This window comes from Mirounga leonina, unplaced genomic scaffold, assembly GCF_011800145.1.
Source record: "Mirounga leonina isolate KUSES-001 unplaced genomic scaffold, KU_Mleo_1.0 Mir_127, whole genome shotgun sequence".
In the NCBI taxonomy this organism is placed as follows: domain Eukaryota; kingdom Metazoa; phylum Chordata; class Mammalia; order Carnivora; family Phocidae; genus Mirounga; species Mirounga leonina.
The window spans coordinates 63,336,749-63,354,124 of record NW_023270316.1 but is presented as its reverse complement, the minus strand read 5'-3'; the positions used below and the strand labels follow the sequence as shown (position 1 = coordinate 63,354,124).

Genomic DNA, 17,376 nt, shown 5'->3' with positions numbered 1-17,376 from the left:
AACAAGGCGATAGATACAATTTGTAACATCAATAATTAGCAAGATCAGGTAGCACAGTTCAAGCAATTAGAATTGCTTCATGTGTGGAAACTCTATGCCTGGGAAGCCATACTGCCTGGGGTCTAATCCTGGCTCTGTCTTAGGAGATATATCACCTGTCAAGACCCAGTTTCTGGGGTGCCTGGGTGGCTCAGTCGTTAAGCATCTGCCTTCGGCTCAGGGCATGATCCCAGGGTCCTGGGATCGAGCCCCGCATCAGGCTCCCTGCTCCACAGGAAGCCTGCTTCTCCCTCTCCCACTCCCCCTGCTTGTGTTCCTGCTCTCACTATCTCTCTCTCTGTCAAATAAAATCTTAAAAAAAAAAAAGACCCAGTTTCCTCATGATAACACCTATCTTATAAGGCTGTGATGAAGAATAAATAAGTTAATGTATGTAAAGTACTTAGAACACCAGTATGTTTAGTTAGCATTATTATTATTGTCAAGACAACAGTGCAATAGGGTATTTACTTTCTGTTTCAACTACTGGACCAGGAACTCTTCAAAGACAAGGGCTGTGTCTCCATCGGTATGGCCAGCATGGATCATGGTGCTTAGCCCATAATAGGTGTTCAATAAATATGTGATAAATAAATGGATGAATGTCTAGAGATAGCAGGCTGACCAGGGCTACTTACTATTTTTTTCTAATATGAAAAAAAGGCAAAACAGAGTAGAGCTCTGTTTATCCAAAAAAAATAATAATAATACATTTCATGTGTTTACAAAATGCTAAAACAAGAACAAAATGTGTACATTTTAAGAACAAAATGGGTACCTTTTAGCTCACTTGAATTTTTGAGGTCCTTCTCTGACAACCAATGTCAGTCTCCCACCTAAAGGTTGAAAAGAGGCATTGCCATTGCCTCCCCGGACAACTTTGTCCGCTCCAGTTTCTGTTCAGCTGTTAGATTATAGATGCTCAGCAGCTTCTTAGTGACACTATATTTATCTGAACGCTAACGGTCTTGAATTGGCTTTTAACTTTCCCTATATAAGCCATTTATTTAGCTGCCCAATTCCATTACTGACCTCCTCTCTGAGCTACCCTTTAACCACTAAGATCACACGTCTCAGCCACAACTGTTCCTGAATCCCAACTCAAGTTGTATGGAAACACACCCTAGGAAGTGATATGGCTTTATTTTATTTTATTTTTGAGAGAGCTTGTGTGTGCACAAGCAGGGGGAGGGGCAGAGGGAGAGGGAAAGAGAGAATCCTAAGCAGACACACCACTGAGCACGTAGCCCGACACAGGGCTCAATCTCATCACCTGAGATCATGACCTGAGCCGAAATCAAGAGTCGGACGCTCAACCAACTGAGCCACCCAGGCGCCCCTGTGGCTTTATTTTTTAATTTTACTTCTTTAAAAAATTAGTTTTTGATTCTTTATAAATTAAAACAGAGCACAAGTTTGAATAATTAAACAAGGTGCTATCTTAGGAGGTCCTGTATGTTACTGAGTACATTTTATCTGAATGTAAGAAGTCACACGAAAAATCATAATGTCTACATTTTTATCATCTTGGTTTAGGGTTTATCCTTAGTTTGCAAACCATTTCTGAGACAAGAGTGGTCTTCTAAGTATTTTTCCTTGAGGGGAAGCAACTATTTTCTCTTCAATAAAGAATGCAGGAAGTGAGCATGAACAGGTTGCGTGAATGTTAAATGAGAGAAATCGCTGCCAACTAGTATCATATTGACAAGGAAAACACCCGTCTCCAAGAAGGGCAAGAAGAATGTGCACAGACCTGAAAGCTCGGTGATATGACTTCACACAGACCCACCTGGATTACCCCCATATTGTAGACCAGAAAGCCAAGAACCAAAGAGGCTGACTTTGCCAATGTCAGGCATTTCAGAAGTGCCTAAAAAGAGACTAGCACCCAGGGTTTGTGGAACAGTCGGGTGCATTTTCCCCCCACCCAAACACAAAAGGATGGAAGACTCTTGGGACCCCTTTCATGTACTACCCTAGAAGTGATGGAGCAAAGGCAAAGCTGCTAGTGTGGTGGACTTACAAGGAGGAACAAGGAAGAAGGATCCTTACAATAAAGGAGCACATTCCTCTCAGCTTGAAATGGAGTCGTGTCGGCTGTTTATTCTGGAGTCCCTTCCTTTGCCGCCTGCGGTCATGTTTCAAGTGTCAATTGTTGAGTAGTCTGTGGTCAAGGTTGTTTATTTTTCAAGTGTCAACCCCATGCTTTTATTCCTGAGACCGCACACAGATTGTGTTTGACATTATGTTGGTCATAATCTGTCTTCGTTCAGCTGCTGGGATTCCCACATAAATCACCCTGATGTCAGAATCTCCATTGATTCTGAAATCTTGCTTGTAAAGTTCACTTTAGTCAGTAGGAATAAAAATGTACACGTTTGCCTTCTGATTGGTGGTTTTGGGAGCAGTAACAATTTTAAAGGTATGGGGAGTTTGAGCCTAAAGTGAGACCTCATTTTCTTCCCCTCCTATGATGATACATATATATATATATTTTTTAAAGATTTTATTTATTTATTTGCGAGAGAGAATGAGAGACAGAGAGCACGAGAGGGAGGAGGGTCAGAGGGAGAAGCAGACTCCCCGCCGAGCAGGGAGCCGGATGCGGGACTCGATCCCGGGACTCCGGGATCATGACCTGAGCCGAAGGCAGTCGCTTAACCCACTGAGCCACCCAGGTGCCCCGATACATATATATTATTTTGATGAAGAAATTTATCGTCACAACTGAAGAATAATGAGCTCTAATATTCTAGTTTTCTCTTACGTAGACCATTGTGTTCCTCTCTTGTCACTCAAGGAGACTCTCATTACGCATCTTTAAAGAAAATACTCTAAAAATGTTCACCTCTCCAGGTATTTAATTGTGTTCAGAGAAAGAAGAAATAGGATTCTAGACATTCTCATGTGACTGGCAGAGGCAGACACTCAGTAAATGTGGCAATTGTTTTGTTATATTACTGTGACAGTAACTATAATATTAATTGGTGTATTCTCCCTCATAAGAGGAGCTTTGGAGCCAAAGTGATTACTTTGGATAAGAAACTCTGGAAGCAGTGATTCCTCCCCGCTTATGTCTCCACACATTTTTTGATGACCCCCTGCTATGCCGGGCTGCATGCTTCTCCTTGGAGTTTACAGATGAACAATACACGGTTTCTGCCTTTGGGAAGATCTAATGAGGGACACGAATGAGTGGATGAGTCGTTTGAATATAGCGCGTCAGGTGCAGTGTGAGCAGTGTTGGGGGCAGGACTGGCTTGGCAGCTGTCAACAGGGAGTAGGTTACATAGAAGAAAGGAAAGACCAATTTTGCAGGGCCTTGGGACTCAGAGATAATGGTTTCTTTGAAGGTGAAGTAAGAGCTCAGTTCCCTCGGGAGTGTACTCATCCACAACACTGTGAAATACCACAGCAAGTCGGTAAAGATGCCAGAAACTGTTAAGAGTAAAAAAATGTCTTAAAGATTTTAACAGGAGAGGACAGACTTTTTGCTCTCTAATTAATCTCTTTCTCTTTAATAATATTTTGCATCTATGTTTAAAGGAGGTACGTTATGCAGGTTAACCCTCGTTTAGTATTAGTCTTTTTATTACAAAAGTATTACATGAATACGAAAAAGAAGTACATCAGCTAAATGGGGAGAGTCTGGTTATGTCTCTCACCAAACCCACACCTCTTCCTTGAGGTCACTTGAGTGCGATGTGTGGATTTTTTATATACACACTTAGATGCACACATTTATCCAATCACTTTGATTAGAGGTGATTATTGCTATAATGAAGTGGCAACTAGCACATATTCTAGAAGCAGAGGGTCTGATTTTCTTTCATGTACTGGCTATTGATCTTAAATGTCTGGACTTGGTTAGCAGTCATCATCAGTAAAGTGGAGATGGTAATAGTACCTACTTCAAAGGGTAGTCAGGAGGTTTAAATGAGATACATGTATTAGAACAGCTCAGACGCACTGAAAATAAGTATTTGTTATCCCTACGTGATCATATTATACATATTACCTCATGCTATGTTTATTTCACAGAGCATCATATCATGAAAAGCTTTTTATGCCAGCACACATAAACCCTGTTTATTCTTTTCAGTGGCTACATAGTATTCCACAGTGTGGCTGTAACATCTTTTTCTATCACACAGATGCTGTAGGTAAATATCCTTTCTCACATACCTGTCATTTAGTTGTCTAATATTTATCATTACTTTCGGTTTTAGATGTAATGATATACATATGAATAGAAAGTATCTGTAAAATATAATGAAAATAATGATTCACATTTATTGAGATCCTATGACAAGCCAAGCACTTGTACCTTTAGGTTTAATTAAATATATTATCTCTGTGAAAATTAGAGGATGCTCTCATCTGGCTTAACTACAAATAACTGGGAATCTTCATCTGCCCTAAAGGAAGGATCCACAGATGTAAATACAGCATGCTCGTAAATCGTTTTTGAAGAAACATATCATCCAAGAGTTTTGAGAAAGATAGCAAATGAAAGCAGAGAGAAAGATTATGGAGCAGAGCAGTCGGTTGGCGAAAGCAACTACGATTGACAGCATGGATGCCCTTTACGGTTAAAAAGCTGCCCCATTGACTAAGCTGGATACCCCCTACTCATCCACTTCTTATCGCTGGCCACATTTACTTGATCACAAAGCATTGCCACTCTATTTTTGAGACTCCTCTTGAAGCTGAATTCTCAATTTTCCTGCCTTCAGGCCCTATCTTAAACCTCACCAACGCTTCCATCCATTGTAGTTCCGTAACCCTTTTCTAGCCTCTAATCTCGCCCTTCCTCTCTCACCCTGGTTCCCCTTTTTGCAAATCAAGTCCTGATTGTGTCACTTCCGCTTAAAAACAATCAATGACTGCCCATTGTCCATAGTTCTTGGCATCAAATACAAGAACACACACAGCCACCACTGATTGTAACCTCAACTTCCGCCCTCATCTTTGCGCTCTCGAGAACTCCATATACTTGAGCCACACTGCTTTTTAACCCACTGCACATGCTCAGGACTTGGCAGCTCCTAATCCTTTGGAGATGTCCTTCCTTTTCACTGCTGTCAAAACCTGCTCAGCCTGAATACAGAGCATTTTTCTTGTTCAGGATGCCATCCTGCTGTCTCCAGCACACTACAACCCACGGAGAACCTCTGCACCATAGGACCTGGTGTGGTCCCTGCACCCCCATGCCACCCCCCGCCCCAACCATGATTCTCAGATTCCAGTGTGCAGGCTGTTCACCTGAGACAGTTGAAATTTTTTGAGATTTTGATTTTGATTTGAGGTGAGACCCCAGGAATTTACATTTTAAAAACACCTCAGGGACTTGCAATACGGGTATGTGACCATCTTTGGGAAACCTTGCCATAAATAAAGAGTAATGTTTAGGAAATTGTGAATTGCATCCCATTGGATTGAAAAATCCATTAGTGGGTCATGACCAGTGTTTTATTCCCCTTCTGTTTATGCAATATATCAATTAGGATAGAAACAAAAATAAAAAGTTATGCAAAAAACCCACAACACACTCCTAGAAGGCAGGATGCTTAACAGTATTTGTTGAATAAAGAACATTCAAGAAGACTTTCAAATGCTACTAGATGGTGGAAAATTCTGATGAGCATAACATTTAAACTTTATTTTAAACTTATATAGACCCTGGGAAAGACAAAATCAGAGTTTTGGAGTGAAGCTAGATTGACAATAAAATCTCTGATAACATTATCCTTTTGGAGAAAAGCTTGCCATATATTCTCAGCTGAAATCTTGGGAAGTTTCAGTCCTTAAATTATCAGCATTCTAGACATGTACTGACTTTTCTTCATGCTCTCTGAGAAAATTATAGTTGGCAAGAAAAAGAAATGTCAAAACATGCCTTTAAACTGATACATACTCCTAAGCTTTCCCCTTAAATACACATTTGAACTTTATTTTCCAACAAGAATTTTGAAAATGCTTTTTAAAGCCTAGCTATGAGGTCATTCTTAAGAATGTATGTTTATGTATTTAAAGTATTTCTTGAAAGAAAAGTAGGGAAAGGCCCAGTCAAAATTATTTAAAACTAATTTTTTGAAGATGTTATTTATAGGAGAAAATTCATCATATTTTCCCCCTTTGTTTTTCTTATTTACAAAATAATACATGCTACTTGAAAAAAAAGTTAAGTGTATGTATGTAATTAATGTATGTTAGAAATGTGTAGCAAAGGAGGTCAAATTTCCTCATAATGCCATCCCTAGGAAATAACCAGTTAGCAGCTTGACATATATTCTGTCCTATTTTTCTATGCATTAACAATATAGGGCACCTGGGTGGCTCAGTCGGTTAAGCATCTGCCTTCAGCTCAGGTCATGATCCCACAGTCCTGGGATCGAGTCCCGCATCAAGCTCCCTGCTCAGTGGGGAGTCTGCTTCTCCCTTTCCCTCTGCCCCCACCTCCCGGCCTGTGCTCTCTCTCTCTCCCTGTCTCTCAAATAAATAAATAAAATCTTTAAAAAAAACAATATATACATACATTTTGATAAAATGAATTATCTTTTTTTTTTTAAAGATTTTATTTATTTATTTGACAGAGAGAGACACAGCAAGAGAGGGAACACAAGCAGGGGGAGTGGGAGAGGGAGAAGCAGGCTCCCCGCAGAGCAGGGAGCCTGATGCGGGACTTGATCCCAGGACCCTGGGATCATGACCTGAGCTGAAGGCAGTCGCTTAACCAACTGAGCCACCCAGGCGCCCGATAAAATGAATTATCTTATGCACATTATTCTATAACTATCATGTAAAAAATTTTTTTTTACAAAAATGTAAAAAATAATACAGAATAACATGCACTCCATCTAAAACTAATGGTTACCATTTTTCATAGTTGCTTCAGATCTTTTAAAGGAATTAAACACTTTTCATGAAATGGAAGTCCTCTCTGGTATTACTCAACTACCATAGTCCCCCAAAGCTGCAATGATCATGAATTGGTTATGTGTCTATTGCAACTTGCTTTTTTTTTTTTAATTAACATAGTGTTTCCAAGATCTGTTATTTTGAAGCATTTAGATGAGTGTGGCTTTTTGTTTTTAATTTGTTTTGTTTTGTTTTAGTATGGTTGACACACAGTGTTACATTAGCTTCAGGTATACAACTTAGTCATTACATTTAGATGAGTTTTAATTATACATTCTCTTACTCATGAACATTTGAGTTTTGTCCTTGTTTTGTAAGTATAAATAATGTTGCATTAAACATACTTGTAAATATTTCTAAGTATACACGTGCAGAACTTCTGTAGGATATTTACCAAAAGGTAGGATTGATGGGTCATGCTAGATAATCTGTTTGCACTCCCACCAGCAGCATCTGACAATGTCTTTTTTCTCATCCTGTTGAACTTTTAGGTTTTGTGCATATTAAATTTTATGAGTATTATTTTTTGAGTTTTATGAGTACTAAATAATGTCTTGTTTTAAGGTTATTTACATATAACAATGGAAGTTTCTTCTTCTGAGACTTGAATGTTTATATAACTGCAATATTTCCATTTGCTTTAGAATTTTTGCTATAGGGGTGCCTGGGTGGCTCAGTCAGTTAAGTGTCCGACTGTTTATTTCAATTCAGGTCATGAGATTGAGCCCACATCAGGCTCTGCACAGGGCATGGAGCCTGCTTAAGATTCTCTCTCTTCCTCTCCCTCCCCGCTTGCATGCACACTCTCTCTCTCTTACTCTCTTAACAACAACAACAACAACAACAAAAGACTTTTTTTAATAGTTTCATGGGAAGTTTAATTTATTTTGGATACTAATCTTTTGTTTTGGGGAGCACAGACTCATACATACATTAGGCAAAGATTATGTTGCAATTTTTTTTGTATTTCTACAAATTGTTCTGACTTATCTATCATTTTCTGAGAATTGTACAATTTAAAAAACCCACTATAATTGGAGATTAATCAATATTTTCCTGTAATCTTGTCAATTTTTGCTTTATATATTTCAATACAAATTCAGGATTATTACATAAGCTTGGTGAACTATCTCTTTATATAGAGAGTTCCTTTTTATTAATGATTTTGCTTTAAATCATACTTGGACTTTAGTTAATAATGCTACTGAAAAATATCAACTATGATTCTTATTTATGCCTGTAGTTAATAGTTAGTTGGATTTACCAGCATATTTTATTAGTTCTTATATATGCAGTTCTTCCCTTTGAATTTATGTATTTTTTCTGTGCTTTTAGCAGTTTCTCAGTGCGCATCTATAGATGAGTAAAAACCTCTTCATCTTTGTTGCCTAGAAATACCTATTTTGCCCTCACTTTTGAATTATGTTTTCGTTTGGTTTCTATGACTCAAATGTTGAGTTACAGCCCATCCTCAGACTTCAGAGATGAGCACAACCATTGGCTCCACTCATCACTATGATGGTCTTACCTTTTTAGTTCACAGAGATGTTTACCTTGTTTGGAGTATAGCTCTTCCTGTCCTTATCAAGTATGTTAACAATAAAGGGGAAAATCATCAAAGCTACCAAAAACAAATGGCATATTACCTTTAATTTTTAATCTATCATTGCTGCTAGATTAGAGAAGGTAAGATAGAAAATCACAAAACTGCCTTTAAGCAGAAGTCACTGTTACATTAGTTTCAGGTGTACAATATAGTGATTCAGCACTTCCGTATGTCACCCGGTGCTTGAAAACCTTTTGTATTAGGACTCCTCTCTTGCCTTAGCTAATGTTAGTTAGTTCAGTTAAGGGCTCGGGCTTTGTCTAGGTGTCCACCGTTTCCCTCATGTGTGACTTTGGACAAGTCTCTTAACCTCCTTAATCCTTAGTTTCCTTCTCTGTGAAAACAAGATTAATATAGTACATACCTCATAAGGTGATGGTGAGGATGAAGATATTGAATCAAAACAATTAGTGTGATACCCAACAAGTAGTCATTTTTTGCTAAAGACACGGAAATGAGCTAAAACAACACACAGAATGCTGAAACCTGTGAAGGTTTTTAAAAACACTGGTGCAGTGTGGGAGGGGGTCAGGAGGATATGGGAAATCTCTTTTCCTTCTGCTCAATTTTGCTGTGAACTGAAAACTACTATAAAAAATATTTTTCATTAAAAACACAAAAAACACTGGTGCCTGGAGTGCCCCCTGGAAATTCTAATTCCATAAACTGGAGGTGAGGCCTAGCATCCAATCAGTTTTTAAATCTTGGGTGATTCTTTTTTTTTGTTTTCTTTTTAAGATTTTATTTATTTATTTGAGAGAGAGCACAAGCAGGGAGAGCGGCAGAGGGAGAAGCAGGGAGCCCGATGTGGGGCTCAATCCCAGGACCCTGGGATCACAACCTGAGCCCAAGGCAGAGGCTTAACGACTGAGCCACCCAGGCGCCCCTGATCTTGGGAGATTCCGATGCACATCCTACTCGGAATTCCCTGGAGGCAAAGGATTAAAAAAGAGAAAGAACCCTCTTTCTTTGAGTTCACTGTGATTCAGTTCCCTTTCCCCTTGGACTTCTCCAGATCCAAAAGGCAGCCCTACGAAGTCCTTTTACTACAAGGATAACCACTTGCTCCTTCTTCAGAGGCTTCTTTACTCCCATTACCTGATGCTAAGAATGTACTCTTCTTTGAAGATTTATTTATTTATTTGAGAGAGGGACAGACCAGGTTGGGGGAGGGGAGCAGAGGGAGAGAGAAAGAATCTCAAGTAGACTCCCCCCTGAGCTCAGAGCCCAATGTAGGGCTCAATCCCACGACCCTGAGATCCTGACCTGAGCCTAAATCAAAAGTTGGACACTTAACCAACTGAGCCACCCAGGTGTCCCAAGAGTGTAGTCTTCTAACTCACCCACCACAAAGATGTATTTATTCATTTGTTCTGAAAAAAAATCCTATTTTATTGATGTTCCTTCACTCTACAAATGTTGATTGAGCACCTACTGCCAAGCATTCATTACATTAAGTATTGGAGAAACACCAGTGAATGAAGGAGGCTTAATTCCTCCCCCCAGAAAACTCGGAGACCCCACCAGTGGAGAGAGTGGGGCCTTGGATGGGGAAGACAGAGTGCTTCCTAGCACAAGTAACTTCTAAGCAGAAGTCTGGAAGGAGCAGGGGTTACCCCCATGAGGAGGAGGAAAGGAGTGTGCAAAACCCAGGGGGTGCTACAGCAAAGCCTGGAAGCAACACTTTTAAGACATTCAAGACTCTAGACTATTGAGCAGAAGGGGCCCTAAAATGAGATCTAAAGGTAAACTGAGACCAGAGGCTCCAATGTCTTGTAAAGCATGTTAAGGAGTTTGCGAGCAATGGGCGCCTGGGTGGCTCAGTCGGTTAAGCTACTGCCTTCGGCTCAGGTCATGATCCTGGGGTCCTGGGATCGAGTCCCGCATCGGGCTCCCTGCTCTGCGGGGAGCCTGCTTCTCCCTCTCCCACTCCCCCTGCTTGTGTTCCCTCTCTCGCTGTGTCTCTCTCTGTCAAATAAATAAATAAATAATCTTTAAAAAAAAAAAAAAAGGAGTTTGCGAGCAATCTACGAATGGTGAGGAACACTGACAGGTTTTCTGTAGCTGGATTACCATGATGAAATTTGCTTCATGGGATGAACTTTTTGGTTAAGAGCCTGGTTAAGTGGGTGTGTGTGGGGGGGTGGGATTACAATGACAAGTGTGGTGGCCAAATCTAGGAAAGTGGCCCTTGAGCCCAAGAGAAACCAGGAGTGGGCAGTGGAGGTGACTCTCCTGACTTTCTTTGGAAGAAGTTTGCTGTGAGGCGCACAGGGCTGAGGAGGCAGCTAGCTATCAAGGTCCAGAGCTCAGAACAGAGACCTGAGTTGAAAATAATTTAGGGAGGTTTCTTTGTATTATTTTCAGCGCTAAACCAAAAGACAGCATGAAAGCTTGCATTTTTGTTCCGTTCTAAGCAAACATGTTAGTTAGAACTACAAAGCTTCCTTGACTGATGGTCCTTGTACACGTGAGTAAATAAGATTTGGCTCCAGATAGCAATTACTACTGGCACCTCTTTCTTTCATCTCATGAGACACAATGTAATTGTAAACATCAATCTAGACACCATAGACTTAGCAAAAAAAAAAAAAAAAAGTTTACTTTTTCCCTCTGGGGAAAAACTTAAGTTATTTTCCCTTTGTCCTTGTGAATGTCTTATCTGGCTTGCCAAGCCTCCTCATCAACCACATTTGTGAGAAACAGACAGGATCCTATCCCTGCTGTTTGTGGTGAAAGTACCCCCCCCCCCGAAAAGTGTGTTCATTTTTTTAAGCGTGTAAATTCTTTACAAGCGTGTTATTGTTTAAAGAGCTAACATAGACTTCTCTGTAGTCAATAGCTTCATCTGTGCCCTCTACTTAAGAGTAACACCACAAAGGATACAGAGAATAGTTTGGCTTCCCTTGTAAGTTTCACTGGGCTAAATTAAAAGCTCCTTTGCACTGCTCAGACACACACTTACTGGGTATAATTTACCTTTCCTCTGCAGAGGGAATAAACATGCATTCCGGATTATCATTAATGTGTCCCGGAGTGGTGAGGAGTAACTGCTTTATGGTATTCTCTGGTGCAGGCTGTAGGATACATGACTTTATTAGATTCTTCTCTCATTTCAGGTCATAATATCAGCCACCTACTGTGTTTTCCATTAAGACTATGAACTTATACAGCACAGAGCCTATTTGAGATCTGATTACAGAATAAATAGGCTTTTTCTAAAGTACTTGAAGTTGTAATGTGGGTCTCTACAAAACTAATAGGCAAAGGTCTGCAGTGAAATTTTAAGAGAAGCCAAGCTCCTAGACAAAAACAAACATGTTGCCGAAGAAAGGGGAGTTAAAATCTTGCTCATAAATGAGAGTAATTTCCCAGAACAAGCCATTCTTCTGGATTCCGTGTAGGTATCCTTCAGCTGTTGGCAGTCTTGGTTTATTTACCTTTTGCTTCCTTTTGCTTGCTTATTACCTACACATTAAAATGTTCCAGGAACATCTTGCCATTTATCTTCAGTGATTATAACTCAATTCACTGCTTGAAGGATTTTTAACTCATTTATATTACATGAGATTCTGTCCAAATGGTAACAGTTATAAACAATATTAAAGTTGTAGAGATTTTTGACAAGGTATTGAGAAATTGAAATGATAATGATTATTCTTTTCAGTTCTCATTCAACTACACTGAAAAGATAGAGAGGTACTCATGTCCAGCCACTTATTTTTATCTCATATCCTAAGAAACTAGGCGGTTAACAAGAACTGTTTCTTATAAAAACGATTGAAGTGTGTTTTAAGCTTATATTAATCACTCTAACATTTGCCGCAATGATTACAATTGATTAATAGATCGATTTCCTAGTTGTCATCAGTGAAGCATAGGAGGGAGAAGAATCACGTAAATCTACCGATTTTCAACAAATTAATTTTAAGGAAATAAATATCTTTTCTAATGCTTCTATTGGTTGCTGTAGTAAAATTGAGAGGTTTAGGATTAAAACTTTTTTCCATTTCCCCTCTTTCTTTCTGCTGGAGGTAACAACATACCATCCAATAAGCAATTATGATCATACTGTTTGTATCAATTCACATAAATCATATTATTTATTGCATTGTCACGTGTGCCAGGCCCTCTCATCGCTCTCTCTTCTCTCTCTCCCCCTCTCTGCCACACACACACACACGCCTATAAAGCATATATGTCAGACACATAGTTCATGTTCTCATACAGTAACTATTATCATTGCTCCATATGCTGATTGACATAATTTTCAGAGTACTACATAGGACTTTTTCCTTATATGAATTACCCATTAAACTATAACATAAAAATTCTGACACACTGTTGACAAAATGAGTCTAAACACACACATGTTTTGCATCAGTTTGTCTCTGATATGTAGCCCATCCGGTGTTTAACAGTCATATTCCCTTACATGATTTAATCTGTCCCACTTCTATATATATCTGTGAGGAGGAGGGAAATCGGAAGATAGGAGGTTCTGTTATATAGATTCTCCCCCTCACCACACTTCATGGCTCTCTCCCATAACTCAGAAACTTAACTTGTACAATGATATGGCTTGCCAGCAATGTGAAGAGACAGAGATCACGTTGGATGCCAATGATCAAGCCTCCATAATAATGTTAAAAGCCTTTGAAAAAACATACAGATGTGCCTGGTTTGGCCATCTGGTCAGAATAAGCATTTTCAGAGTTCTGTCTTCACCTTTGCCCCCTCCTTAGGTGTGAGAAATGTAAGGAATTTATTGGCCTGTATTTGAGGCCTGCCTTGACTAAGGTTAATAAGCTAACACCCTCATCTGTACACACACACTCACTTGCCCTAACACCGACCAAGTTGAAAGGATGAGAAGGAGGTGATGTATGCCCTGGGCAGATTTATCACCCCATGAACCAAAATAGGCAAACAAAATTTCCAAGGTTGGTTTTGTATTATCCAAGAGTTCAGGGGAACTGCATGCCTTTTATTATGCCCCCCCATATGGAAAAACAAAGAAAACATAATTTTCTAGTTTTAATAAAGGTAATTTATTTGGGTCAGAAAAATAAAGAATTTATGCTCAATTTAAACAGTGCGCAAAATGGATTGCCTTTGGTTGTAAGCCCTGATTGTAGGGTTTTGCTTGATTTTTGTGTGTTTAGTGATTCAGTTAGATGCTCTGAGACATGATGGTCGTCTCTTTAAGGGTCTTGTGTTTGAAGAACATTGATGAGCTATATGACTCTTTAAGACTCAGTCCTTTTGAGTCTTGTGAAACCAGACAGAGATGACTATAAAGTCTCAAGTCAAAGGGCTATTATTCTGTGTCTACACTCAAATTAATTTATCCTTGTCAAGGTTTGGTTATAAAACAAACTCACAGTGGGTAAAAATATACCCTCTATATTATTTCTATGCTTTTTTATGGCCTATAAATATTTCAGAGTAAGTTTTTTTATAAGTCAGCCCACGAATTCTCTCTCAGTGTCCCTCGTTATTCAGCTGACTGCTACTGCCCCTGTGACTTGGCAGCTGTCTCACCAGGGAAACTGTCCATCACAGGAGGAGTCAGAGTGACGATGATTGGATCAATTCATCACCACCAGTACCAGAGAAAAACAGAGTCTCCAAGACACATGTCCTGCCTTCATGACTAAGTCCCATCGTTTTCATACATGTTTAAGACAAATCCCTTGGTAGGAGCTTATTTCTCTAGTGGAATCTCAGTTGGTATTAGGCACCCCCAAAACTCTACAGGTAACCTACAGTCATGTCCGGGTCTCCCCAAGGTCATGAGGACTGGTGATTATAGTTGTTTAGTCTAGTTATGCCAATAGGTGCTAACTCTGCAGTGGTTATTATAGACCCAAAGACGCTGGATTAAGGCCATATGTAACGGACCAGAAGATGTCCTCATACAAATAGTCTCCAGATGACGATACAATGAGCAGTCGGACCAAACTTACTGCATTTCAGCCTGTGTGTTTTGTTTCCTTTGGGGGACTATTTGGGGGACCAGCTCAACTGAACAGGAAGTACATTTAGAGCCACTTATAATCTCACAGATGGGGGACAAAGTAACTCAAGCCTCAAGACGAGAATGTTCCGCGAAGCACTTATCCATAAGTATTTTTGCTTTTCAGCAGAGGTCTTTTGACCTGAAAATTATATAAATCTACAGATTAAAGGGATGTTATCTTACTGAAAGGAGAAAATATGATAGAAGGGAGTCAGTAAAAGGAAGCTAACTCTACTCTGGAATTCCATCAGTCTGGCTTGATGCGGAAGAAAACAGTTAACCACCGGGGCACTGTTTCCTTCTTCCCAGAACCTGTCTTCTACTTTGGCGACGTCGAGTACCCCGTGGACGAGAGCGCCGGCTACGCAGAGGTGCGGGTGTGGAGAACAGGCACGGACCTATCCAGGTCTTCCAGTGTCACAGTCAGATCCCGAAAAACGGATCCTCCCTCTGCTGACGGTGAGAGGTTTCCTATGGCAGCTCTTTTGATCGTTCTCCTGGGTTGAGCTCACCTTGACGCAAAATACTTTAAAGCTAAACTACTTCACGCCTGTGAAAGTGGTCTGGATGAATGGAATTATTTTCTGAAATTATTATTATATCGTAGGTAAGTCTAGGCTCTATGTATTACTGTGAGAAAATACATTGAAAAGGAGGCTACGTTGCAAACGTGTAAGTCAATGACCCTAAATTCTAATGCCTGTATTTGCATGAATTTGGTTCTCTACACCTGAGTATTATGGCATTGGTATGCACAAGAATGTTCATGCTGGCCACCCTCACAGAAATCTAATGACGTGTAAGTGTCATGCAGATGTGCATCTCCAACTTGGTTCCCTCTTCATTTTAACCAGATGCTCCCATAAACACTTCAGAGCCAAAGGCTTTTTCCACACTTCATTATATAAGCTACCCTAGCCAGGAAGCACTTGCCTTTTATTCTGGGATTTACATCTCCGAAGAGTTGATCATAAAGTTTAGGGTAAGCATAGGATTAGAAATTTCCTTTTTTTTCTCTCCTAAATTGCCAACAATGCACCCTTTCTTTCTTATGTGCACACACACATACATCATATGCCCATCACATACTTATCACACCAAGCAAACGGGGCCCATACCACGTACTGGAACCAGCATGATGCTTTGCATGTAGTAAGTGTCCAATAAGCATTTGATTCACCAAATTAGTTATTTTTTAAGAAAAATTCAAATCAGAGAAAGAGGTGAGAATAAAGATGAAGAAGCAGAGGAAAAGAAAAATACAAGAAGAACCACAAAGAGATACAGATAGAGATTTTAAAAAATGAATTAAGGGCAGATACACTCATAGATGTATATTCAGAAGTAAAGAGAATATATATAAAATGAGAGAAGAACAGAAGGTATGAAAACAAAGAAGCAATAATATCAAACCCTTGTCACCCACTCCCAGTCTTTATGAATGTGGGGCCTAAAAATTGACAGACAGTTTTGTTTGTAACTACTTTAGACATAAATGGAGGTGTCAACACTAGGTTTGCATCCCATGGTCTGAAAAAATAAGCCAAAAATCAAATACGTCTTTGAGAATAAAGGATTGCTCTCCTTGCCTGGCGTGAGTGTGGGCGGATCGTGTGGGACAAAAGCTTATACCTGAAATGTGTTTCTTTAGCCAACAGGCAAACACACACCTAAATAGGATATTCTCTTGTAGCTTTGGAAAATAAATACAGATATTTAACTGATGTTAACAAAATTTAAATGTATATATTTTATAGGTCATTTATGATGATCACATATATGATTCATGTGCTGATTATTTCAGACGTCATTTTTATTAGCTCCCTTCAAGAATTCCAAAATAAAGATAGAGGGATTATATAACCAAAGCTAAACTAACTCATTAGATGTAAATAAAATAAAGTTTCAGATGGTAGACCTTTGTTCTACCATCTTGAAAACCAGTATGATACTAATCCTTTGCATTTCCCTGAATGTATTTTTCTGTAATGTTATACTGGTCTCTATATTTTTTTAAAAAAGAATCATAAATAGATCTATATAATTTGCTTCTCATAATTTAGTTTAGTCAGTCCCCAACTGAATAATTCTTTTGTTATGCGTATAGCTGGAACAGACTATGTGGGAATCAGTCGGAATTTAGATTTTGCACCTGGAGTCAACATGCAGACTGTTCGTGTTATCATCCTGGATGACCTTGGGCAACCGGTGCTGGAGGGAATTGAGAAATTTGAACTAGTGCTTCGTATGCCTATGAATGCTGCCCTCGGCGAGCCCAGCAAAGCCACAGTGTCCATAAATGATTCTGTCTCGGATTGTGAGTGTTTATTCATTTACAATGATAATTACATTCATAGGCTATTTATATACAGATTAAGTAAAATGATGACCTGCGGTTTATATATGTATATAAGTTTGCTAGGGCTGCCATAAAAAGTCCTATGGACTCAGAAATTCTCGTCTCACAGTGCTGGAGGCTAGAAGTCCAAAGTCAAGGTGTTGGCAGGGTTGGTTCCTTCTGAGGGCTGCATGGGAAGGATCTGTTCCACGCCTTTGTCTTTGGCTTGTAGATACCCATCTTGTCCCTATGGGTCTTTATATCTTCTGTGTGTGTCACAGTGTCTAAATTTCCCCTATTTATAAAGACAGCAGTTCTATTAAGTTAGGGCCCACTCTAAGGAACTCATTTTTACTTGATTACCTCAATAAAGACTATAGCCTCAAACAAGGTCACATTTTCAGGTTGTGGGGGTTAGGACTTTAATCTATGAATTTGGAGGGGAAGCAA

General features: G+C 39.5%; 1 protein-coding gene across 1 annotated transcript in view; it reads left to right on the top strand.

The window, feature by feature from the left end:
• FREM2 (FRAS1 related extracellular matrix 2) overlaps nt 1-17,376 on the top strand; it is a 159,660-nt gene that overhangs the window by 108,227 nt on the left and 34,057 nt on the right. Inside the window, exons 7-8 of the mRNA XM_035003501.1 lie at nt 14,898-15,047; nt 16,696-16,905. Of these exons, the coding sequence (XP_034859392.1) occupies nt 14,898-15,047; nt 16,696-16,905 (360 nt within the window). The remainder of the gene's footprint in view (nt 1-14,897; nt 15,048-16,695; nt 16,906-17,376) is intronic.